Source organism: Brachycentrus maculatus, unplaced genomic scaffold (assembly GCF_059751285.1).
Source record: "Brachycentrus maculatus isolate JH-2025_06_01 unplaced genomic scaffold, ASM5975128v1 h1tg000334l, whole genome shotgun sequence".
NCBI lineage: Eukaryota > Metazoa > Arthropoda > Insecta > Trichoptera > Brachycentridae > Brachycentrus > Brachycentrus maculatus.
The window spans coordinates 89798-116553 of NW_028281083.1; the positions used below are offsets into that span (position 1 = coordinate 89798).

At 29.1% G+C, this 26756-nt stretch overlaps 2 protein-coding genes across 3 annotated transcripts in view; one reads left to right on the forward strand and one right to left on the reverse strand.

Annotated features, from left to right (window-relative positions):
- Positions 1-26756, reverse strand: part of LOC148304071 (rap guanine nucleotide exchange factor 4-like) — a 92512-nt gene that overhangs the window by 46354 nt on the left and 19402 nt on the right. The gene's annotated exons all lie outside the window — the stretch shown is intronic.
- LOC148304074 (chymotrypsin-1-like) lies at positions 63-21332 on the forward strand. Of its 2 annotated transcripts, XM_088268830.1 has the most exons (6): positions 63-483; positions 1678-1757; positions 6576-6809; positions 7540-7653; positions 14083-14229; positions 19528-21329. In XM_088268830.1, the coding sequence occupies exons 1-6, from the start codon at positions 435-437 to the stop codon at positions 19741-19743; spliced, it is 840 nt and encodes a 279-aa protein (XP_088124956.1). In that variant the 5' UTR covers positions 63-434; the 3' UTR covers positions 19744-21329. The 2 variants fall into 2 exon arrangements, with proteins under 2 accessions (XP_088124956.1, XP_088124957.1); XM_088268831.1 differs by lacking the exon at positions 14083-14229 and having other exon boundaries at positions 19528-21332.

Sequence of the window (26756 nt, forward strand, 5' to 3'; positions counted from 1 at the left end):
TACAAAATTTGCAAATTATATATTTAAAATATTAAACAATATCAATTCTGAGAAGAAAAAAATATGACATCTGGGTCTAATTCGGTGAGTAGATACTGTAGTTGAGATAACGATAACCTATACATACGCAGCAAAGCATTTAAATATAGGAAGCATTGTCAGTATTAAGTCAGTTAGCGAGTGTTTTTGAGTAGAATAGCTTTAAACATAAAGAGTAAATCCACTCGCGAGTAGGCATGGGCTATGAAACTTAAAAAGTTGAAGCCTGAGTAGGGTCATGATAAGCAGTGTTGCATAAACCGTAGCTAGATTTCAGAGTCACTTGAACGTTAGGTAATTTAAAAAAAGTATTTAGTCAGTGCGTGTCCACGGTGGAACCAGTGATCATTAAGACGACTGACAGGATAAAACTAAAAGTTTTCAGAGACTGAGAAATGTTGATGTTTAAGGTCTTGGCAATTTCATTTATTTTAATGATAACAGGTTGGTTTCTAATTTATTTTGGTTTTTATTTGTACGTATTATATCTGTTTTTTTTATTATTTATTTTAAAGTATCCTTTGAAAATGGTCTCAATGAACTTCGGGTTAATGTTTCAAGAAAGTTCAAACAACCGCTTAATCTGAAAGCTTCTGTTGCGCTCATGTGGAACGACATTAAGTTTTTATTCTCTTAAGCTAGCTGAAAGATTTTTCTCATGTGCAATTCGTTAACAAGACTTTAAAACAGTTTCAGTATTGTTTTCGTTGAATAATTGACTATGAATATCCAAGTGTGCTCGAAATTTTTCAATCAAATGAGTTTCAGTAACAAGTATAACACTTTAATGTGTCTTCCACTTCTAGCGATATCCTTCAAAACGAAAACACAAAATCGAAATTTCGAAAACCGTTGCTTTGGCACATTATTTTCTTATTACTTGACAAAATATGTTCATAAATACATCATGCAAAATTCTAAAAACGAAAATGGAAGTCGTTGAATAAAAAAGTTGAATTATATTGCGTTTTTGAAAGGGGATAAAATATTCGTCATGTTGCTCGAGGGCTTCCATATTATTCGATCCTGCTTAGAGGTAAGAATATTTTGGGTTGGACTGATGAAATCTTTTGGGACTTCCAAACTTAATTTGAACAAAACTAGGTCACTTCACTAAAAATTATGAAGCGCAGTTTAATATTTTTGATCGAATTTTTGTGAAAATGTTTAATAAAAGACCTTTCCTTTTCCTGGACTTATGAATGATAAAATTATGTACATATTAATAATATAATATGCAATGATTTAAAGTTAAGGAAACCTTAATATTAAAAGTGTATTTTTGTTGGTTGACATTCTGGTTCTATCATAAAAAAATGGAAATTGGTAGTGAAATCTTGTGTTTGACAATATTTTCATAAATAGTTCCACTTCTTTGAAATTACAGCCATCTTTTTCACTTCATCACTGTCGTAAATAGTATTTGTATGTCCATGTATACAGCCAACTTTGCTTACTTTAATTTCAATATATCAACTATATTTCAAAGCAAACTTGTATTCTATATGTCTTTTATTAAAAATTACTGTAATTGGGGTTGTACTTGTAACAAGTGTATTACTATGTTTAATTTATAAATTATGTATAATTTAGTCGCAACCTGTTTATGCTTAATGAAAAAATAATATATTTTTCTAGAATGTGCTGCAAATTCTCAAGATGGTTTCACTCGAATCGTTGGAGGAAAGGACACAGAGATAGACCAACATCCATATACGGTAATAAAATCAAATATGTATTGACTACGTACACCATTATTGTAGGTCGCAAATAATCAATTTTTAATTTATTTATGCATTTCTTATATATTTTATATTTCTTTTGTACCATGAAGCAAATATTTATCTTATTTTTTTGTAATGGCCTAGACATTTGCCATTCGCACTTTTTACAGTCCTACCTAGACAGTCGAGGGACTCGTCATTTGCTAGCAATGTGTTGTCCGGCTTTGGTGCAAGATGCGTTCCCATGGCTATAAATCGGTACAACATTTTAGGATCGTTAAAACCCTAAGCAAAAGGTTTTTAAAATATATTCTAAATTGGTATTTCGTGAGAATCGGGTGTAACATTACTTTACAGAGCTGTTTGGAAACATATGAGTATTGACTGCCGTATTGTTGTTTCGTAAATAAACATACATACAAATAGTCGATAGATCGTGTTCTTAATTAATACTCGCTTCAGTCCAACCTACCTCCTGACAAAAAGGGGACTCAAGCGTCCTTGTTAATTCGGGCGTCAAATAAGTGCTATCACAAGCGTCTTCGCGCACGTAGCACGCGTCCTATAACATTTTATAATTATTTTTTTGTGGCAAATCACTAATTTTTTCATCAGGAGACTAAATTGCAAAAATGCACTTTCTCTAATATCTTTTAAGAGACGTCTGAGACATTACTATTTATCATTAGAATCCTGACTGTCCATCAACCCTCTTACCTTAGTTTTTCTCTCTACCTCCTTCCCTAAACTCCGTTTTTCCTTTGCCTTTCTTAGTATCATCAATTTGTAATTTATGTTTTTTTTTTAAATGCTCAAGTACTATCTACCCTCTGATTGTAAACAGCTTTATATAGAATAGATTTTTATATCATAAAATAACAACTACCTACTTATGTAATTTTTTCACATGTATTTTATTTAACGAGCAACTGGGTTTCGTCGTAACTGACATCATCAGACTGGTCTGATATATGAAATAAAATACATGTTGAAGAAATTACATACTTGTTATTTTATTCTATTTTCAGAGTATTTAACATATGTTTTTTATCATTATTATATAACTGCATGTTATTAAAAATTATTATATCGAAACATGGAACTAGCAACGTAAGGATGAAAGTAGAGTGAACGCCGTTGAAATGCGCTCCCTTAGACGAATGGGTGGAAAATCATTGTATGACAGAATTAACAACCAAGATAATAGAAAGGAATGTAAGGCTGAACTAGGGACAAATGAGAATATAAAGAGTTATTTAATGCGGTATGGACAAGTGGACCGAACGGGTAACGAGAGAATGACTAAGAAAATATATATAACGAATGTGACCATCGCGATGGTCCGATGCATCGGTTTGATTAAAAAAACTTGGCACGGTCAGATCAATTAGAACTTAAAATCTGGTGTTGTCAAAATTCTGCATAATCTGAGGGTATGTATGAATAGATCTATGAATGTGAAGTAGGCGAGGAGTGTATGTCAGGACAGAAGAGTGTGGCGTTCCATTCTATCTGCCTACCCCTGCGGGAAAAACAATGTGATGGTAGTAATAGTAAAAAAAAAATCATTTTCGACCATGCTAAAATGCTTCACATCAACCTAATTTTATCGAAAAATATATTATGCTGTAAAAGCTTTCGTATAAAAAGTTATTCATTTATATTAATTGAATTACATTAGATATCCAAATAAATTTACATAATCTTTACTTTTTAATATTTTGACACTAAACCTTATCATATTTAGATATCTATTATTGCGTACAAATTTTATTTGAAAAAAGCTCACTTGGGTGACATTTTTTTGGCGTCTATCTTAGCGGTCGGTGAACTTTTTAACCATTACCCCAAAATATTTTTGCGTTAGTCGATATCCCCTCCCCCCTTTTGAAAAGAAGACAATCGATGTATATTTAAAATAAACATTTTAAAAAATGTTACACGGAAAATAAAAATAAAAGTTACATGAAGCATGTAGTAGATAAACAAAAAAAATCTCAAATTGGATCAAACAAAATTTCAGGTTTTCAGGTTTCCTTTTCAGTTTTTGGAGAAATGATGATGCTTCATGTTTAACACAATTACTTCAAAATTGGGACTTTTTGATGTAAGAGCAATTTGAATACAGTCTTCGGCGTTAAATCGATTTCTGTTCTTTGTTTTTTTGTTCATTAGAGTGGAAAAACCTTGTTTGCGATGTGTTGTTACAAATGGAAGTAACTTTTTTACCGGTTCCTCATGTGCAATTTTGAAAGCTTTTGCGGCTTTTGACAACCAAAAAGACGACAGATTTGCTTTGATAAAAGAAAATTCATGTTTACCCCATTTGAGGTCATTTACCCTTGTTCCCCGACCGATGGTCTATCTTAACATATCTCACCGTCAAAACGGGAAAGTCTCTAAAATTGGTAACTATTTTTCAAGGACTTACCTTACGATAACATGTTTCCTTTATCCGAACTGCTGAGATAAAAATTTATCAACTGCCAAGAAAGGTTCTATCCGTTTATTTTCAGAGGGGTGAATTATTTAACCAGTTCATGAGATCTTTATAAAGAGAGTACAATAAATTAATACGTTCATAAAAATGTGGCTATTTTATCCTCATACAAATCCACAAGTGTAAATTTATGTCTAGATAATTATGTTTGCTATCATGAACGATTTTCTAAATAAAAACTATATTTAATTATCAACTTATTCGTTTGCATTTAAATTATAACGGCGTAAAATTTTCCTGAGATTTGGGACACTTTTACTGATTTTTTTAAAAAAAAAACAAAGGTCACACAAGAAACATATTTTTGTGATTAGGCAATCTTGTTTTCAAGTTATCATAATTATTGTAAAAAAAATTTCAAGTTATCATAGTTTTTGAGGTATTTCTACTAATGTCAATCATTTCTTTTCAATATATTTCAAAACTGCTGACATTCTCATTTTAAGGGGTGGTATGGGAAAGTGAACAAGATAAAAAGTAAAAACAAAATGAACTAAGATTTTTTTAAATTGCAAATTTCACTTTAAATATTAAATGTATGAAGAAATTTATTGAAGACGAATATGCGTCGAAATGATGTATGGTAGATGTTCAAATAATGATATAAGGAAAGAATGCAAGCCTGAGATAAGCATTTACGATAAAATTACGAAAGGTGTATTGAGATGGTTTGGACATGTGAATCGAACGAGTGAAGAAAGAATAGTAAAACAAAATTATGAGGCGAATGTAGAAGCTAGAAATAACAGCAGAGAAAGACCGAGAAAAGATAATTGGCATAATCATGTATTCCAAATATTTGAAAGTGGTCATGTCAGGAGCTGGTATAATCGGCGGGTATTAATGTATGAGAAGATGCATGAATTTGGAAGAGGCAAAGATTATTTGCAAAGACAGATTGGTGAGCCGTTCTATTTTCTCTGCCTACCCCTACGGAGCGGCATGATGGTTGGTACGTTTAAGTTTATTTGTTTCTTTATAATCTTTTGCTTTCACTTGATTATCATTTCATAGTATTCCATTTGATAAATCATTTACCTAATCAAAAATATTAACAAAAATCCCACAAAAGCACACCTGTGCATAGGTTTACAATCAAATACAAATTAAACTGTATAATAAAGCTAATTGTAAACATAAAATAAATAAATAAATAATAATTATTTAAAAAAATGTAGATAATAAAGTGGATAATTAAATAACACATTTAAGTTACTGATAAAGGTGTATGATAACTGAAGTGTACAGGTGGAGAGATGGAGTTTGGTTTAATAGAAACATTTTAAAGTAATAAAGTATTAATAAAGTTTCGAGAACTACAGATATTGTCATCAACACTTGAAAATATAAACTTAAAGGCAATACACATTTTAGGTACTGATAAAGGTGTATGATAACTGAAGTGTACAGGTAGAGAGATGGGGTTTGGTGCAATAGAAACATTTTAAAGTAATAAAGTATTAACAAAGTTTCGAGAACTACAGATATTGTCATCAACACTTGAAAATATAAACTTAGAGGCAATACACATTTTAGGTACTGATAAAGGTGTATGATAACTGAAGCGTACAGGGAGAGATGGGGTTTAGTTCAATAGAAACATGTAAAGTAGTATGGTATTATGCAAGTGTTTTTTTATTTTATATTTTCAGTATGTATTCTGTCGTTAACATATTCTTTTTACTGTAAGCTGTTTCATCAACATTCAGTCACGTAATATTATATTTTTTAAATTACTCATCATATTTATTTTATATTGAATGTTACTTTTTTAAATTCAAACATCAGAAATAAAATATTTGTACAATACCACTTTTTAGAGTTTGGAATTAATTAAAGTTTTTATTTTAACCCATTGCATTGATGAGAACATCTGTAGGTCTCAAAACTAGTCGTGCTTACATTAATAACTTTTAAGAAACGTCTGAGACATTATTATCTATCATTAGAATCCTAACTGTCCATCAAACCTCATCCCTTAGTTTTTCCCTCTACCTCCTTCTCTAAGTCCCTTTTTCCTTTGCCTTCCTTATTATCATCAATTTGTTATTTATGTTTTTTTTAAGTACTATCTACTCTATGTAAGGTATATAAGCTATCAAACGCTATATAAGGTAACAAACGTTTTGACCAATATCACTAGTCTGTACTTATTTCTTACTTATTTCTTTTCTGTACATGAAGTTTAAATACATAATTAACTGAAAAAAGTAATTTTTTTACCGATTATCGAACCCGCGACGCCAGTTTCACAGTCTACGCCACATGTAGGTATATTTAAAATTATAATGCGTATTTCAATCGTTTTTTAGGTATCCGTCGAATATTTAGGAATCCATAATTTTGGCGGCAGCATCATTGATTCCTCTTGGGTGTTGACCGCTGCACATTGCTTTGGTCACAAGAACAATTTTCGAATGGAATTTCTCAACATCAAGGCTGGTTCGAGCTATCGCCGCAACGATGGAGTACGGCACAACGTATCTGACGTGATCATTCATCCGAACTTCACTAAAGCTTTTGACAATGACATCGCTCTCATAAAAGTAAACAGATTTTTTTATAATACTTATAATACAAAATATGTATGATAGATGTTCGAATTGTGATAAAAGAAAAGAATGAAAAACTGAGATAATCATATTCGATAAAATTAAGAACGTGTATTGAGATGGTTTGGGTATATAAATCGAGTGAGGGATGAAAGAACGGCAAACAAATTTTCGAGGCGAATGTAGCTGGAAATGTAGCAGAGGAAGATCGAAGAAAACTGGGCATTATCAAATATTTCAAATACTTGAAAGGGGTCAGGTCAGGAGTTGGAATAATTGGCGGGCATATACTCGCATAAGGAGATGCATGAATGTAAAAGAAGCGAAGATTGTTTGCATAGACAGTTTGGGGTGGCGTTCTATTCTCTCTGCCTGCCCCTGCTTCAAAATCGAACTCACGTGCTGTGTGTGTTTCTATCCATTAAAGAAATGGGTGAATACATTAAACTTTACTAACTCATAGAGCTAGATTCCGCATCGCTCCTAGGCTCTCACCAGTGCGTATCTAGCAAGACAGAGCGGACGTGATGGGTTTTTACCCTCAGTAATTTAATCGAAAATTATTAGTTTGACATTCGATCTAAGTTGTCTTTGCTTAAATCAATAGTGTTTAATCAACTGTAATGCATTCGGTTTTTGATAATATTAATTGAATATTTTACATTTACTATATGTATGTATGCTATTATAAACATTATTTAATGAAGCAAATATTTGCTTGCAGTTGGCGATACCACTGCAGTTCAGTGACCTTATACAGCCTATAAATTTTCCTGCTCCAAACCAAGAAGTATTACCAGGAACAAGCGCTGTAGCGGTAGGATGGGGTGCGTCAGATGTAAGTCAATAATAAAACTTTAAAGTACTTTTTTTAATTACCTAACGTCCAAGTGACTCTGAAATCTAGATACGGCTTATGCAACACGGCTTATCATGACCCTACTCAGGCATCAAATTTTAAGCTTTATAGCCTATGCCTACTCGTGAGTGGATTTACTCTTTATGTTTAAAGTTATATAGTTTCATGTTACTATAGTTTCATGAGTGAAAATTCTAGACAAAAACACTCTCTACTCACCATCTCGCTTAAAGCACTATTCGCATATGACGCACATTAAATGTTTACGTGAAAGTTAATACCGCTATATAATAGCATGACATCAAATAGAAAACATCATCAAGTTATTTCTTCATAATTTAATTAAAGATTTAACTGTAAAAAATGGTTCATTGCATGAGAATAATAGAATTGAGATTCCGGCATATGAATTCCTGATCATTATTCATATACATAAATTATAAACAAAACCGTGAGAATATTATTATTTTCGAGTAAAACTCTGTATGCAGTGCACCGAGGCGATTCGATAATCGCCGATTGGACGAAGTACCACATGCGCGCGTTGTAGATGAACACGTTATACTCGTACGCACGAGCTGGGTATTCATTCGTCTTCAACAAAAATTCTAAATTCATTCAGAGTTATTTCTGAGAATTCTTATTTTTAGAGTACGATGTTGATGAAGTAATTAATTGTTCTTCTTCTTGACACGAAAATTCACAATTCGATGTATCCATAATTTTCTATTTATATTTAATGATAAAAAAAGTAATTTTTCTTTGTAATAAAGTTAAATGTTCTGTTATAGCTAAAATAATTTTCTCAGCAGTGTTTTCATTTAACGAAGGAAACATATCTACTTTTTTCTAGAAATTGCGTTTTGTCTAAATAGTTTTTATTTTCCTAAAGGCTGTCAATTTGTCAGTGGACATAAAAAATATTTTGTCATTTACGCTATTCAAGTAATCAAAAATATTTGCTAAATATGTCATTTTAGCACACCAGATATCATTTTGAAGATATTGTACAAAATCATCCATACCTTCATTTTGGAAAAAGGTCACCTTCTTAAGTTTCAAAAATCGGTATAGCACTTTTCCTCCGGATAACCACCTCACTTCAGTGTGCAATAGTAAACATTCGTACTTGGCTTCCATATATGTTTAAAGTTTTTTGAAAACACATGTTTTTAAAGGTCTCGATTTAATGTAGTTAACAAGAGTCACGAATCCTTTCAATGAATCTTCCATTTACTTTTTAAAGGTGATTCCGTTTTCAACTCAAATTGCACAGTACACGTGCGAAGTAAATATTAATACCATGTGTCATTTCGGAGAGTCTCAATACTACCTGATAAAACTATAATAGCGTTAAGCAGAGTTTCGCCAAGCGGGTCTTGCTGTACGTAAAACCTTTCCGTGCCCATAATACCGTTAATATCTTATGAATTTTACTGCTATTTTATCGCACGCGTCAAAGGTTTTTGTGATTTGAAACACAGATCAACCGGGTTTTCCCTTGAAATCTGAAATCTTGAACTGTATAAGAAGGGTTGAGCATAAGCCCTAAATTCAGTCACCCCATAACCATTTCCGGAACGGCATTCGCAAAAAACGTGACGTACGATATAAATGGTAGTATGTAAGAAAGTAAACCTTCTCAGGACACAGATGTGGCCAATTTCTTATTTATATCGTAAGGATAAATCTTATCAGATTTATTATACCGTCGTATTAGTGTTTATTCCCCGTTATATTTATTACTATTGCATAACGACATAGTTGTACCATTAGAGACATAGTCACAAACCTTCAGATGCATGATATTATACGTTTGTAAAAATATAATTTCATCTCTATTTCTTTCGCCTTTCTAAATAAGTAGTTAGCATAATTATAAATATATAAATATATATATATATATATATATATATATATATATATATATATATATATATATATATATATATATATATATATATATATTTATATATATATATAAATTTATGTAAATATATATATATATATATATATATATATATATGTATATATAAATATATATATATTGTATATATATATAAATATACATACATATATATTTATATATATATATATATATATATATATATATATATATATATATATATATATATATATATATATATATATATATATATATACATGTAACAAAATACCTAGGTACCTACCTATACATTTTATTAAGTACTTACATAAAGTACCTAAATAAAACAGATCTACCACCAGATGTCGCATGCGTCGCACTGAATAAAACAAAAGACATCAGATAGAAAAAATATAATATTCTGAACTGTCAGAATCAGATAGATAGATAGAAAAATATTATAAAGATAAATTAAGAATACACTTTAATTATAAACTTAAATTACAAAGCAACACATTGTTTATTTTATTATTATACACCCACTTTGCATATTATTTACACCCAATTTACAAAAGAAAATTATTACCACGTAATAAAACGACAATTTCGCTATTAGGGAATGGATTATCAAACATTAGAAGACGTATTAAAACAATTACTACAATATGTTTGGAGTGATAGAGAAAGATTAGAAGATGATCAAAGAAGACGTGGAAATCTAAGAACTAGTGATAAAATTGAAGATAAAAGTCCATGTAAGATTTGTGAAAATTTAAATAAGGGAACTCGATATCACCCTGAAGCAACGTGCTGGTTTAAAACAAAGGAGGATAATAAGATTAAGAATAAAAATGAAGACTTACAAATAACACAGAGACAATGCTTGAAAAATGAAAATAAAAATAAAGTAGAAAAAAATACTACAAAATATAAAACAAAATATACTCCAGAAAAGAAGAATTTAGAAGCAGATTGTCAAAAAAGGAATCCAGTATTAGAATCGAATGAAAATGCAGATGAACAATTAAAAATTGTACATTTGGTTAAATTAGAAGATACTTTAAGAGATCAGAATAAAAATGAAGGAATTCAAAATAAAAAAAATAAATGGATTGAAAAAAACTGTGTCTACTTTAAAATGGTCAAGAAAAAAAAGAAAGAAAAAAAAGAAGAAAAAAAAAAGGAAAAAAAATACAAGAAAGAAAAAAAAAGAAAAAAAACCTTATCATATTATTAAACTTGTAATATTTCCTTCACTACAAGGAGATGATCCGGAGGAGGACGAGTGAAAATTTTACTGTGAATTTTCTTCTCCAAGGGGGGTACCTACCTATACATTTTATTAAGTACTTACATATAGTACCTAAATAAAACAGATCTACCACCAGATGTCACATGCGTCGTACTGAATAAAACAAAAGACATCAGATAGAAAAAAATATAATATTCTGAACTGTCAGAATCAGATAGATAGATAGAAAAATATTATAAAGATAAATTAAGAATAAACTTTAATTATAAACTTTAATTACAAAGCCACACATTGTTTATTTTATTATTATACACCCACTTTACATATTATTTACACCCAATTTACAAAAGAAAATTATTACCACGTTATATATATACAATATATATATATATATTGGTACCTGAAGCGCAGGGCACCACCTTGCCTTCGCGTAATTAACGTTTAAGGTAACACTTTATATCTATGCGATGTAGTGCCCTATGCACCATCGGGTGCGGATAAAAATTATCAACAAAAAAAAAACCGTTTTAATAAATTCGATTGTTTCGAAGCAACGTTTAGTTACTTTAGAGAAAATTCAAATCTTTGAATAACGAATTCAAATAATACTTCAATCCAATTATTTTATGATAACCGTATATAAGGTTACAAACCAAAATCTATCACTTCCAAAATGAGGTGAACGGTATTTTTTCTTATCAATAAATATTTGTAAAAGAAGCCTGTTTACGTTATCTTTTTACACATTGCTTATCGGTCTTAGTCACCCTTCTTTTATATATCTTTAAAAAAAACATTTACGTTAGTTAGTACAATAAACTGCTACTCTATATGATATTCACTATATTCTGTACCATTGAATTATTAAATCTCCTTTGAAACTCGTGCAAATTTTGGAATAATAACCTAATCAGCGACAAACTCGTACTGTACCAAGGAAAATATTTGGTTTCACGACATAAAACGATTTAGCCTGGGGGCCAGGTTACGTATCAAATTCAATTTATTCAGAATAATACACAATCTGCTCTGCAAATTATATTTTTAAAAAATCGTTATTTTAAAATTTATAAATCAATTTATTCAATAATTAATATAAACATTAAAAATAACATTTATAGCGTATATATAAAAAAAATTGAAAGTAAGTAAAAAGACTCTTGTTAAAGTTGGGGAAGAATCCCGCTTCGGAATACCCCCTCAGACACATGAAACATGAAATCAATATTGTTCAGCATAGCGCTAGCTCTTCCTATGGGCATAACCATCGGCAGGTTGGTCCTGTATATAGGAATGTGAAACAATCTATGCCGACACGTCGTATTTTTACATGAAAACATAATTGTTTTTTTTGGCATATACTTTACTAATTTAGTTAATTACAATTTAAAATTAATTTAAATGACTTTCTTACATCTTTTGGCCAACTTTTTAATCCTATTTGAATATACACTTTCGGGTTTCGATGCAAAGAACGTTTCTAGTGCTGTTTTCACTTCCTCCGTTATTTTTTTTTCCATTTTAATAGTTTTGTAAAGATTAAAAAATGTAAAAATTAAAAGGATCTAAATCAAGAGAGTAAGGTGGATGCTTCAAAACATCCCATTTTAGCTTCTTAATTTTATGTTGCGTTATCATCGCAGAATGTGGCCGCGCGTCGTACTTGGAACCCGTTCCAATGCCTTGACTTGATCTGGAAAGCGCGCGTACATGCTGAGTGATATGATATATCATGATAACACTAATCCGGGAAAACAATGAGCATTCGTGACAGCCCTTTTAGCATCGATTCTGGCTGAGCCACATTGGTGTTTTCCCAATCGCCCCACTGAAACCACAAAATTGTATTGAGATATGAACACGTCTTTGCCTCCGACAATACGCCCATTCGTACAATACCATACGCCTTAAATTAATTGTGTGTTATCATCGCAGAATGTGGCCGCGCGTTGTACCCACACGTCGTACTTGGAACCCGTTCCAATGCGATGCAGATGCCTCACCATCGTAGATTGATAAATATCCATCGTCAATGCGATTTCCATGGTTTTTTGAAGGGCGTATCAATCTTTCTTCATCAGCTGTTTATAATTCCCAGATCTGAATTTAGCAAACCATCGTTGACTGCTTCAAACATCGATAGCATCTCTGCTGTACACTGTGTACCGTACACATCACGTATGTTTTTGGTTGCCTCAGTTGCATTGTGGTCTTTGTCGAATTAAAAAAGTAAAAGTGTCGAATATGCACGAAAAATTTCACAAGGGCTCTATATAGCGAAACCGCTAATGGTAAACTGAATAAAATGTTGGGAAAAACCCTCCTTTATAAGATACAAAAACAATATATATATATATATATATATATATATATATATATATATATATATATATATATATATATATATATATATATATATATATATATATATATATATATATATATATATATATATATATATATATATATATATATATATATATATATATATATATATATATATATATATATATATATATATATATATATATATATATATATATATATATATATATATATATATATATATATATATATATATATATATATATAAATATATATATATATATATATATATATATATATATATATATATATATATATATATATATATATATATATATATATATATATATAATAATATCTTAGATTGAATCTGCCGTTGATTAATTACGAGTAATTTTGTTTGAGTGAGTATATATATATATATATATATATATATATATATATATATATATATATATATATATATATATTTATATATATATATATATATATATATATATATATATATATATATATATATATATATATATATATATATATATATATATATATATATATATATATATATATATATATATATATATATATATATTTATATATATATATATATATATATATATATATATATATATATATATATATATAAATATATATATATATATATATATATATATATATATATATATATATATATATATATATATATATATATATATATATATATATATATATATATTTATATATTTATATATATATAAATATATATATATATATATATATATATATATATATATATATATATATATATATATATATATATATATATATATATATATAATAATATCTTAGATTGAATCTGCCGTTGATTAATTACGAGTAATTTTGTTTGAGTGAGTTCCCAAATTACTGTTACAAAATTATGATTTAAAGTTAGTATTTCTTCCAGCCCGGGGGCCTCAATTTCATGGATAAACTTCAAGAAGTCAAGCTAAACATTATCTCTCCGGACTTGTGCGCCAATACTTACCACTCTCAGTTTACCGCAAATATGATGTGTGCCCATGACTTGAATGGAGGAAAAGATACCTGTAATGTGAGTATGAGTATCGCTTCTCTAATATATTTTTTATATTTATTCAAACCTTAAACCAAACTGGCCAAACTGTTTGGAAGTCAAACTGGCCGTTCACAACGGAGTGTTAGTACCGACACTGATGAAAGCGAAACATGGAACTGGCAAAGAAAGATGAAAGCAGAGTGAACACCGTTGAAACCTCAGACGAACGTGTGGAAAATTATTGTATGAAAGAATAAAAAACGAAGATATAAGAAAGGAATGTAAGGCTGAATAATCATTGAAAAAATTAGAAAGAGTTCTTTAAGGTGGTATGGACATGTGGAGCGAATGGAGAGAATGACTAAGATAATATATGTGGCGCAATTGGAGCAAAATAACAGAACGAGGTCGGCCGAAAACGACTTGGCACGATCAGATCAATCAGAACCTAAATTCTGGCGGTGTCAAAAGTCTGCGTAATCGGAGGGCATGTATGACTAGATGTATGGATGTGTAGGAGGCAAGGAATGTATGTCAGGTTAAAAGAGTGTGGCGTACCATCCTCTCTGCCTACCCCTGCGGTAAAAAAAAATACAATTTGAATTCTGAAAAAAAGATTGGGCCTGAACTGACGTCCGGCTCCATGCATTGTCGGAAGTTAACTGAATTTTACTATTACGATTATGTCCTTAACAGAATAAAATAACAACTATGTAGTTTAAATGATGTTAAATCATGTCTGATGATGTCAATGTTGATAACTGTCAATCTTGTTTTTGATAGCGCACCATTTTGACAGTAGAAAAAACAGTAGAATCTCACTTCATGTATATTCATATATATATATATTCATATATATATTTATATATATATATATATATATATATATATATATATATATATAATATATATATATATATATATATATATATATATATATATATATATATATATATATATATATATATATATATATATATATATATATATATATATATATATATATATATATATTCATATATATATATTTATATATATATATATATATATATATATATATATATATATATATATATATATATATATATATATATATATATATATATATATATATATATAAATAAATTTATATATATATATATTTATATATATATATATATATATATATATATATATATATATATATATATATATATATATATATATATTTATATATATATATATATATATATATACATTTATATATATATATATATATTTATATATATATATATATATATATATATATATATATATATATATATATATATATATATATATATATATATTTATATATATATATATATATATATATATATATATATATATATATATATATATATATATATATATATATATATATATATATATATATATATATATATATATATATATATATATATGTATATATATATATATATATATATATATATATATATATATATATATATATATATTTATATATATATATATATATATATATATATATATATATATATATACATATATATATATATATATAATATATATATATATATATATATATATATGTATATATATATATATATATATAGAAATCCGCTCAAGTTTTCGTACTAAAATATCATTAATTGATTTGGCAGTCACTTTGCGGTAAAATCTATCCATTTATGATATAAGTTTTACTCTTATAAAAATAATAAATAAATATTTTACTTTTATAAAATGAAAAATACTTACGTTTTTATTATTAACACAAATATTTTTATTTCATACTGTTTCTGTGTTGAATGTTTTTTCTCCATTTGTAAAATATTTAGTTTACCTAAAAAAATAATTAAACAATACCTTTTCTTTAAAATGAAAAAACAATACTCTCTGCCCTGTAGCGGGTATATATTAAGTTAAAAATATGCTTCTTTTGCTGGGATATAGTACATTTTCTGGGCATTACGAAAACGTGCACAACTGAAAATTTACGATTTTTGATATATGACGTTGTTGAAAGGAGTGAGCGAATTGTCATTTAGCGTTTTTTACATTTTTCCCGTCAGTATATTTATAATAAATAATAAATGTCCGCCTCCGTAGTGTAATGGTCAGCATGCTCGGCTACCGTTCTGGAGGTGCCGGGTTCGATTCCCAGGGGGGTTTAATAAATATAAGTGATATTTTCACTCTAATATTTATTCAATATTACACTGGACTGGTACCTGAAGTGGAGGGTTGATCACCTTTCCTTCATGTGTGATCGATCGAGATAACACTGCGTTTATATGAAGCAGTGCCCTATGCACCATTTGGGTGCGGTAAGGGATTTAAAAAAAAAAATTAAAAAAAAATATTTATAACGAGATTTTTCGTCGGATATTTAAATATATTGGTAGATTTACACAGGACGAATCCTTTTTCAATATTTGAGAAGAGAATTCAAACGCGACACATCCAAAAGACGTCTATTTAAGACGCTTGAGGATGCCGCTAGCGTATTTTGTTTAACCAAACATTCACAATTATTTTTACCTCTGTATTTACGCTCTGAAGAAACGTTTTGTTATCAAAAACGTAAAAAAAAACATTTGTCGAGTAGGCACTCCTTTCATTTATATACTTGTATCCAATTCAATATGGTCTTTGCTTGAGTAAAATAAAATTAACTAACCACCACGCCGATTCTCCGCAGAGGTAGGCAGAGGGAACGCGCACCAATATGTCTGTATAAACGATCTTTGCCTCTTTCACATGCACGCATCTCCTTTTACATATCTGCCTATTATTCCGACTCCTGACCTGGCCACTTTTAATTATTCGAGGTGTTTGATTGTGCTTTCTTCGGTCTTTCTCTACTCTTATATCCAACGACATTCACCTCAGAAGTTTGTTTTGCGGTTTTTCCCCGAACTTTTTCGTTTCCGGCGTCTAAACCATCTCGACACGCCTTTCTTAATTTTATCAACTATACGGATCTCAGCCTTGCATTCTTTTCTTATTTCGCCATTCGAACATCTATCATGCATCGTTTTTCAGCACATATTCTGAGACATCGCATTTTGACTGCATCCAGTCTACTCTCATCCTTCTTTTGCCAAATGCATGCTTCATTTTTATAAATTTAGGTTGGAACCAAGACTCCGTTGTTTGCGTGATTTCGTATGAAAGTATTGTTGACTCTCACCGTTTTTAGCTGTCTCTTGCCCGTTGGATTTCCTACCAAAAAAAATATCACTAAATATTAATCATTTAACCCTTAAAAACTAATGTAACATTAGTTACCGTACAAAAATTGTTTATTAGGCATGCGAGATGTTTGGGGTTCTTCTTAGGGTTATTCTTTTCGGGTCATGTCGAAAAAAAATTATTTGTTTCGTGAGTTACCTTTTTAGCATAAAAATATACAAACTTCAACCCTACATTTCAGTTTTCTTAACAGCAACAAATAACTTAATATTTTTCATTGTGTTTATTTTGAGTATTTTTTATTGTATTTTCAGAGGAGATATAATAATGAAATAATATTTTGTTTCAACGAAATACGTCGTAGCACTGTCAAAAGTTGCACTTTGCTACGAAACACAGTTTGGTATACATAGGAAGTTGTAGACCGGAATGATAGCGAATACGCAAACGGTAGAATGCACTTATCTAAATTTGATACCATAATAGTAAAATTATTTTATTTATTTATTTTAGGCTACTTATTGCACCAGTGGATGAAACCCAAAATTAAACTTGGAAATGCACACTGGATAAAAAAAAGTAACAAAAAAGATTTTTCATCAATTGATTCGGTAGTCACTTTGTGGTAAAATGAATCCATTTTCAATTTAAAGATTCGTTATATTTGAAATATATATTTAAAGATAAAATAATTTGGAATCCATTGAAACACGTGTCACAATAGATTTTAAGAAATAGTGGTATTCACTAAGTAAAACTGAAATTTTAAAAATATATACATATCGCTCACTCCTTTCAAGAACGTCATAAATCAAAAATCGTCAATTTTCAGTTGTGCATGTTTTCGGAATGCCCTGAAAATGTTCTATATCCCAGCAAAAGAGGCATATTTTTAACTTAATATTTACCCGCTACAGGGCAGAAAGTGTTGTTTTTGCATTTTGAAAAAGGTATGGTTTAATTATTATTTTAAATATATTAAATATTTTTCAAATGGAGAAAAAAACCTTCAGGTTTTACCTAAAAAGATCTGTAGCACAGTAAAAAGTTCAATAAGTCGCTTGATATTTATTTTTAATAAATTGTGTTTTATTTTTAAACTTTAAAACGTTCTCCTGAAAAATCAGGTTTTTTTATTTATGACGTTCTTGAAAGGAGTGAGCGATATTTTAACGTAGATTTCTGACGGATGCCATTTAAAACATATAACCCTCTCCTTTGCAGAATGAACTGGCCATCTTTCGCTTTCTATCGCTTTCTTTAATATATGATCATGTATGATGTGCACTATCGGTTCTCGACAAATCCGTAAACTGATCTTCTTCTTTTATATTTCAAGCACTAACTTTGTGATTTTCCATTTTATAATTAAAATATGACTTTGTTTTAAAATAACTACAAATATTTTATGATAATTAATTATAATATCTAAATTTATTTATTATTTACACAAATATTCCAATTTCATACTAGATAGAGGGTGATAGAGAATTATTTATATAACGTGGCGCCTTCAATTAAATGCGTATCTTTACTTGCGGTTTCGCAGTAATCAGATTAACTGATAACTTAATTAGTGACTAACTGATTTAAAATAACGGATAATGCAAGATTTGCATTTGAATCGTGCTTTACGAGGCATACTTATGCGACAGTAATACAGAAATGAACATATATATATATATATATATATATATATATATATATATATATATATATATATATATATATATATATATATATATATATATATATATATATATATATATATATATATATATATATATATATATATATATATATATATATATATATTTACATGTTTATATATTTATATATATATATATTTATTTGTCCGCCTCCGTAGTGTAATGGTCAGCACGCTCGGCTACCGTTCTGGAGGTCCCGGGTTCGATTCCTAAGGGGGGTTAAATAAATATAAGTGATTTTTTCACAGTCATATTTATTTAATATTACCCTAGACTGGTACCTGAAGCGGAGGGTTGATCACCTTTCTTTCATGTGTAAAACAATCAAGATAACACTGCGTTTATACGACGCAGTGCCCTATGCACCATTGGGGTGCGGATAATGGTTTTATTACTATTATTATATATTTATATTATATTTTTCTTTTAGCAAGATTCCGGAGGACCACTAGTGTCGGAGGGTGTACAGATTGGGATAGTGTCAGCCGGCGTACGTGATCGATGTGGAGATGCTTCTCTACCAGGCATATACACCGCAGTATCAAAATTTGTCGACTGGATACAAATGAATACAATTAGCGTAAAATTTTCCGATGAAAGATTTTTCGTGGAATATCAACCCACAACTGAAATATGTATCAATTAAGAATCCTTTTGTTTATTTATTTAATATAGTTTATATATTTAAATTTTTTTAATACAATTTGATATAATTTCATACATATGGAAATCTTAAAATAAATGAGTTGTTTTTCGTAGGAATCAAATTTATTATTATAATCAAGTAATTTTGATGTGTGACAGATGGTCCTGCCATCAGTTGAGATTTGTCGAATTTACTCCTTTTTTTCATTGGTATTTTTTTAAAAATAACATGACTTAATTGAGAAATTTACCTAACTTGACTCTTTATACCCGAAGCGTACATCGTTACTTTTGAAATTGTAAATACAAACAATCTTTAAAAAAAAAAATAGCAAACACTTTTTTTTCCAAATAAACAACTTTTATATGGAGAACTTAAACATATTTTTCTAATGATCCTACAATGAAATTATTTTTAGTTTATATTTTTTGCTTTAATGTCACAATGAAATTATTTTTTAGTTTATATTTTTTGCTTTAATGTTACAATGAAATTATTTTTTAGTTTATATTTTTTGCTTTAATGTTACAATGGAGATTAAAGTTGATAAAAAGTGGAGATTATCCATATATGATATTATATTATTATTTATTTTGAACACTGTTAACGTAGTTTTGGTAAGAACGTTACTCAAGCCAATTCACGGGGCGTGAGTGATGAACTTACGTCCTTGAGTCTGTACGCAAAACTACCCAGAAACCCTCACCGCAACCGCTTATTAGCCGTACTATTCAGTGTTAGTTTAATTGTAAACCAAATAATTATGTTGAAGGTTTTCTAAATAGTTTAATAGCTTTCAGCCAATTTAAACTTGGTCTAGACTAGAACCTTTGATTTACATATCGCTCACTCCTTTCAACAACGTCATAAATCAAAAAACTTGATTTTTCAGGAGATCGTTTTTAAAGTTTAAAAATATAATACAATGTACTAAAAATAAATATCAAGTCACTTATTGAACTTTTTACTGTGCAACAGATCTTTTTAGGAAAACCTGAAGGGTTTTTCTCCATTTGAAAAATATTTAAAAAATAATTAAACAATACATCTTCTTCAAAATGCAAAAACAACACTTTCTGCCCTGTAGCGGGTAAATATTAAGTTAAAAATATGCCGCTTTTGCTGGGATATAGTACATTTTCTGGGCATTCCGAAAACATGCACAACTGAAAATTTACTATTTTTGATATATGACGTTCTTGAAAAGAGCGATATATAAAATTTGTTTATATCGAAACTATACATGCAATTTAAAATGACACTGACTGTTGTAATTTGAAACTTAAAACTATATTATATGATGGAAATAAATATTATTTAAATATATATTTCTTTATAAAAACTCAGTCTAGAATTGAACCTTTGATATATATAAAATTCGCTTATATGGAATCTATATATATACATATATATAGTGGTCAACTTTTTTATTTGAATATGTTTAAAGTGATTCTTTATATCGAGTTCTAAAAATAAAAAATATGTATGCATAGACAGACCAATAGTTTTATTAGAATTACTTTACCCGCCATGCCGTCTCCTTATACAAATTGGCCGACTATTCCAATTCCTGACCTGACCACTTTCAAGTATTTGAAATACGAAAAAGACGATTGTCCTGGCTCCATCATATACACGAGCGGACAGAAGTGTCGAGGGGCTGTTTTGGACTGCCCAAACATAAAATTAAGTTATTTATCAAATTGTAAGCTTAAATAATAAAAGTGTGATTATAATCCAGGATATCACATACTAATAAAAGAGTTTCTGCTCAATAAAAAGCTTCTTTCTATCTCACCAATAGATGTCTCCGGTAAATCAAATAAAAATTTTGCATTTCTGTATGTTATCATTTTTTAATGAACATTTTTTTAAATTTTTTAAGCCTTAATCAAAAACAGATTTTTTTTCCTGTATTTACAATTCATTTTTGTTAATACAATTTCGCAGTATCAATACGAAAATCTGCGAACTTATGAAAATGGACGTTGTGAACCACTCGATATAACTTCAAAAATGATTTTGAGTGTATATATCATATTAAAATCGATACCAGTAATTTCTGCAGTTTGTTTTGATTTGCAAAAATCTTCGGCCGGTATTACATCATCGGTGTTGCCAAACCCAGCTCTCGGTAGGTACATCAACCATCAAACCCGTTTTTCGTCTGAATTTTTCCTCTGATTCTTTTTTTTTCTCCTTAACAATGATTATATCAGTATCTGTTCTTAACTGCCACTTTTTCACAGAGAGTTTGTACATAATAAAATTAAATATTTATATTTAAAAAAAACAATCTTTTTAAAGAATATTAAAAAAGGATGAACATATAAGACAAGGAATTATACATAATTTATCATTTTTTAATTCGTACAATAAAAATTGCATTTTTATTTTGATCATCATACTTGAAATAATTTAGGTACAAAACAGGTGACGACAGATGTATTTTTAACACTATCCGGTTTAGAGACTAGGAACTTTACTTTCCCATCATACCATGTCTCCCTCACCCAGTTGCCATAGCAACGTATTAAAGGGTCCCGCAAATAAAACACCATAAGAATATTTTGTGATCTCTCACCGTAAAGTCACGTTTCTATTAGCCAAAAAGGTGGGCCACACGTATACGAATAGTACACCGAGCGCTCAATACCTTCTGGTTGAAGAGGTCTACTATAGGTGAATGCTAAAATAAAATAAAATAAAATAAATAAATAAATATACAATGCCTGCATTGCTCCTGTTCTCTTATACGGCTGTGAAACATGGCACCTTACAAGGGCCCAGAGCAGCCGTGTGCTAAGCTTTGATAATAGGTGTTTGCGGAGAATTTTAGGCGTGCGGTGGTTTGACTTTGTGAGGAATGAAGAGATAAGGCGTAGGACGCAGCAAATTTTGGTCACAATTGTCGTCAAGAAAAGGCGATTCAGTTGGCTTAGCCATGTACTCCGCATGCCTCCTGAGAGCCTTCATTGCTTTTACAAGGCATCAGGTTCGCGCCGCCCAGGACGACCACTGCTGACAATTCGTCGGCAGTTCTCGTCAGAACTTCGGGACGCGGATCTGACTTGGGAGGATGCAAGGGAGATGACAGCCGACAAAAAAGCCTAGAGACAGTTTGTGGACTCCATATGCTCTACCTAGGGAGCGGATGTTTTGTTATATATATATATATATATATATATATATATATATATATATTATATATATATATATATATATATATATATATATATATATATATATATATATATATATATATATATATATACATATTTATATAGGTTTATTATTTTTTGAGAAATCACAAAATGCATTAACACTTCCTAGTGCCTATTTTACATTTTTGGTGTTTACGTCAGAGCAGCAAAAAATGCTTATTATTTAATATCGAGGTGATCTCATTATATCACGTTGAATTGTGTATTTTTGTTTCAAATGAAAGTAAATGCAAGACTCTTTTAAAACGGTATTACTTCATTGCTTTTTTCCGTGAGAATCTTTCAAGTAGAACAATTATGCCACACTTACATTTTAAGAAGATCATAGCAAATTACGCATCATAGGCGATGTACTCGTAATTTCGTGATATATGTGGAGATATTTTTTATGTGAGGCGTCCTTCGCCCTTTGTTTCCTACCCTTATCAATTTTCAATCGTTTTATTCTCTTGGAATTTACTGAGGCACAGTTCCGATGTGTCTTAAACTCCAAAGAAAACGTAATCGCCGTCGTCGAACATAATAAAATTAGCAATGATAATTTATATGACCTACCGGTCTGCAATGTATTTTTATCATTTCTGTTTTTTTTAATTTGCATGTTTGTACTTTTACCTCAATTTTTAAGTTATTATCTTTGTTCATAAGTTTTGCAAATACTGAATTGTTTGTATTCTTGTTTAATGTATGGATTCTGAGGGGTGGGGACGAAGTGTCGACCTCTGTCCATACATCCTCCTCCCCCCCTTATTAATCTGCATAGAGTTTTTATTCCTTAGCAATAAATTAAAATTATTTCTCTGTGTGGAGTCCCCCAGGACTCTAAAACTGCTACGGGTGAATGGTGGAATAAAAAAAAGTAATTAACTGTCCATCGTTTGTTAGGATCATGAAAGGTTTATGTCAACAAAAAAATCGTAATTGTGAAACGGGTAATAGAGTGTCGATGAATAATGGTTGAGTGAGAAATGCTACGACTGAACATTTTCCGCAAATGTCTTAGCGCTGTTCAGTGTCTGTCTACTGTGCTGGTCGGGGTTGTGGAGGCGTCTGTGTACCGGCCAACGCCGATATTTAAATTGTGAATTTTATAATTTGTTTATGTAACTGCAGACAGTTGGTAGACTTCCGTATTGAATTGTTGGGTAATATATCCAAAATATATACACATATAATATTATGTATATGTTAATAAAATTAGAATTTAATCTAATAACCGTGTTAAATTTTGGATATATTATCAAACAATTTTATTTTTTGTTTTCTTCTTCAAACAAACTTTACCTATTGATTTAATAAATTATATAACTTTGTTTATATTTGTATACCATGTCTAAATTTCAGTTTTCTTCCGCATGTTCCGCAGTACGTGCTGCATTTTTCTATCGTGAAATTATCTCAATTATTTTTTTAAATAATTGAAATGTGTAATTTATTTACGAAATCTACTCGGGTTCACGTGAAAATGTTGCCAGTCAGATTCGTGAGAAAAAGAAGAGTCATCAGGCGCTTCGAATGACTGGGTTTCGGTATATGAATAGCTATAAATGAACGATAAAACATAATTTCTAGGTCAGCGAGCCTATGACTTTTAACAAACAATTACGTGTTACTGAAAATACAAATACTGAATCCATAATAATTGTTTAATTTTTTATAAAACATTAACTGATAAAAGTAAATGTTTCAAGAGATAACTTCAGTTTCTACAGATATACAAATCACTATTTAATTATGCAAAGCACAGCTATAATATGACAGAATTTTACATACTTACAAATCGTTTTTAAAGTTTAAAAATATTACAAAATGTATAAAAAAATAAATATCAAGCCACTTATTGAACTTTTTACTGTGCAACAGATCTTTTTAGGTAAAACCTGAATATTTTTTCTCCATTTGAAAAATATTTAGTGTATTCAAAAATTCAAACAATACCTTTTCTTCAAAATGCAAAAACAATACTTTCTGCCCTGAAGCGAGTAAATATTAAGTTTTAAATATGCCACTTTGCTGGGATATAGTACTTTTTTGGGCATTCCGAAAACATGCATAACCGAAAATATACGATTTTTGACACATCAAGTTGTTGATGCAGGCGGGCAATTACTGAATTATATTTTTGTGTTTAAGGCCTTGATTTTAGGCATACGCATAGAAATAATTTTTAAAACACCTATTATGACAATACAAGAAATATATTTGTGGATATGTTTTAATCATATCGCTCGCTCCTTTCAACAACGCCATATATTAAAAATCGACAATTTTCAGTTGTGCATGTTTTCGAAATGACCAGAAAATGTACCATATCCCAGCGAACGCGGCATAATTTTAACTTAATACAGGCCAGAAAGTGTTGTTTTTGCATTTTGAAGAAAAGGTATTGTTTAATTATTTTTTTAAATATACTCAATATTTTTCAAATAAAGAAAAAACATTCAGGTTTTACTTAAAAAGATCTGTTGCACAGTAAAAAGTTTAATAAGTGGCTTGATATTTATTTTTAATACATTTCATTATATTTTTAAACTTCAAAACGATCTCCAGAAAAATCAAGTTTTTTATATGACGTTGTTGAAAGGAGTGAGCGATATTATGCAACTCAATATGATTTGTAATTTTTACCGTCGTCTTTAAGTACATAATGAAATAATAATATTTTCATGAATTATTCTAATTATTTATACAATTTTTGTGTTAAATTCTATTTACGTGATGATATCTTATATTAACCTTTCTGAAAACTCTCTCAAGGATGTACATTTTCAGGGAAAAGCTTACTGTCAGGTAGACTGTAGACGTAGCTCACATAATCGCACATGTTCAGGATATAAACGCTCTCTATTATTTACCGGAGGCATACGATCATTCTCTCGGGGTTAGGGGAGGCTTTTATATTATTAAGATCGGAAAAATACCAGGAAAAATGTGAATTAATTCATCAAGAATGACCGTTGAAGGCGAAAAGAACCGTCCATGCGGTGATTGAATGAGTGGAACGATTTATAGAAATTGATTACAAATATTAATTGTCTCAGCGTTCATTTATCATAAGAACTAAGATGTTTTAATTTATCTACGAAATGAGTGTGTCCAAATACTTTAGTATTAAGTATTTGGACACACTCAAAATGTTGTAAATAAATTAACTGGTCAAATTATAAGCTAAAATAATAAAATGAAAAGGATATTTTCTAGCGTTTCGCATGTAAGTGATAATAAGCCAGAATTCGGACCTCATATACAAACTAAAGAGTTTTGCTCAATAAATAACCTTTTTTCATCTCACCATAGACGTTTCTAGTGAAATTCAAGTGATTTAAACACTTTGTTTCGAACAATATATATATATATATATATATATATATATATATATATATATATATATATATATATATATATATATATATATATATATATATATATATATATATATATATATATACATGTATATATATATATATATATACATGTATATATATATATATACATATATATATATATATATATATATATATATATATATATATATATATATATATATATATATATATATACATATATATATATATATATATATATATATATATATATATATATATGTAATAAAATAACTAGGTACCTACCTATACATTTTATTAAGTACTTACAAAAAGTACCTACATAAAACAGTTCTACCACCAGATGCCGCATGCGTCGCTCAGAATAAAACAAAAGACTTCCGATAATATTATTAACTGTCAGAATCAGATAGATAGATAGATAGATAGATATAAAAATTATTAT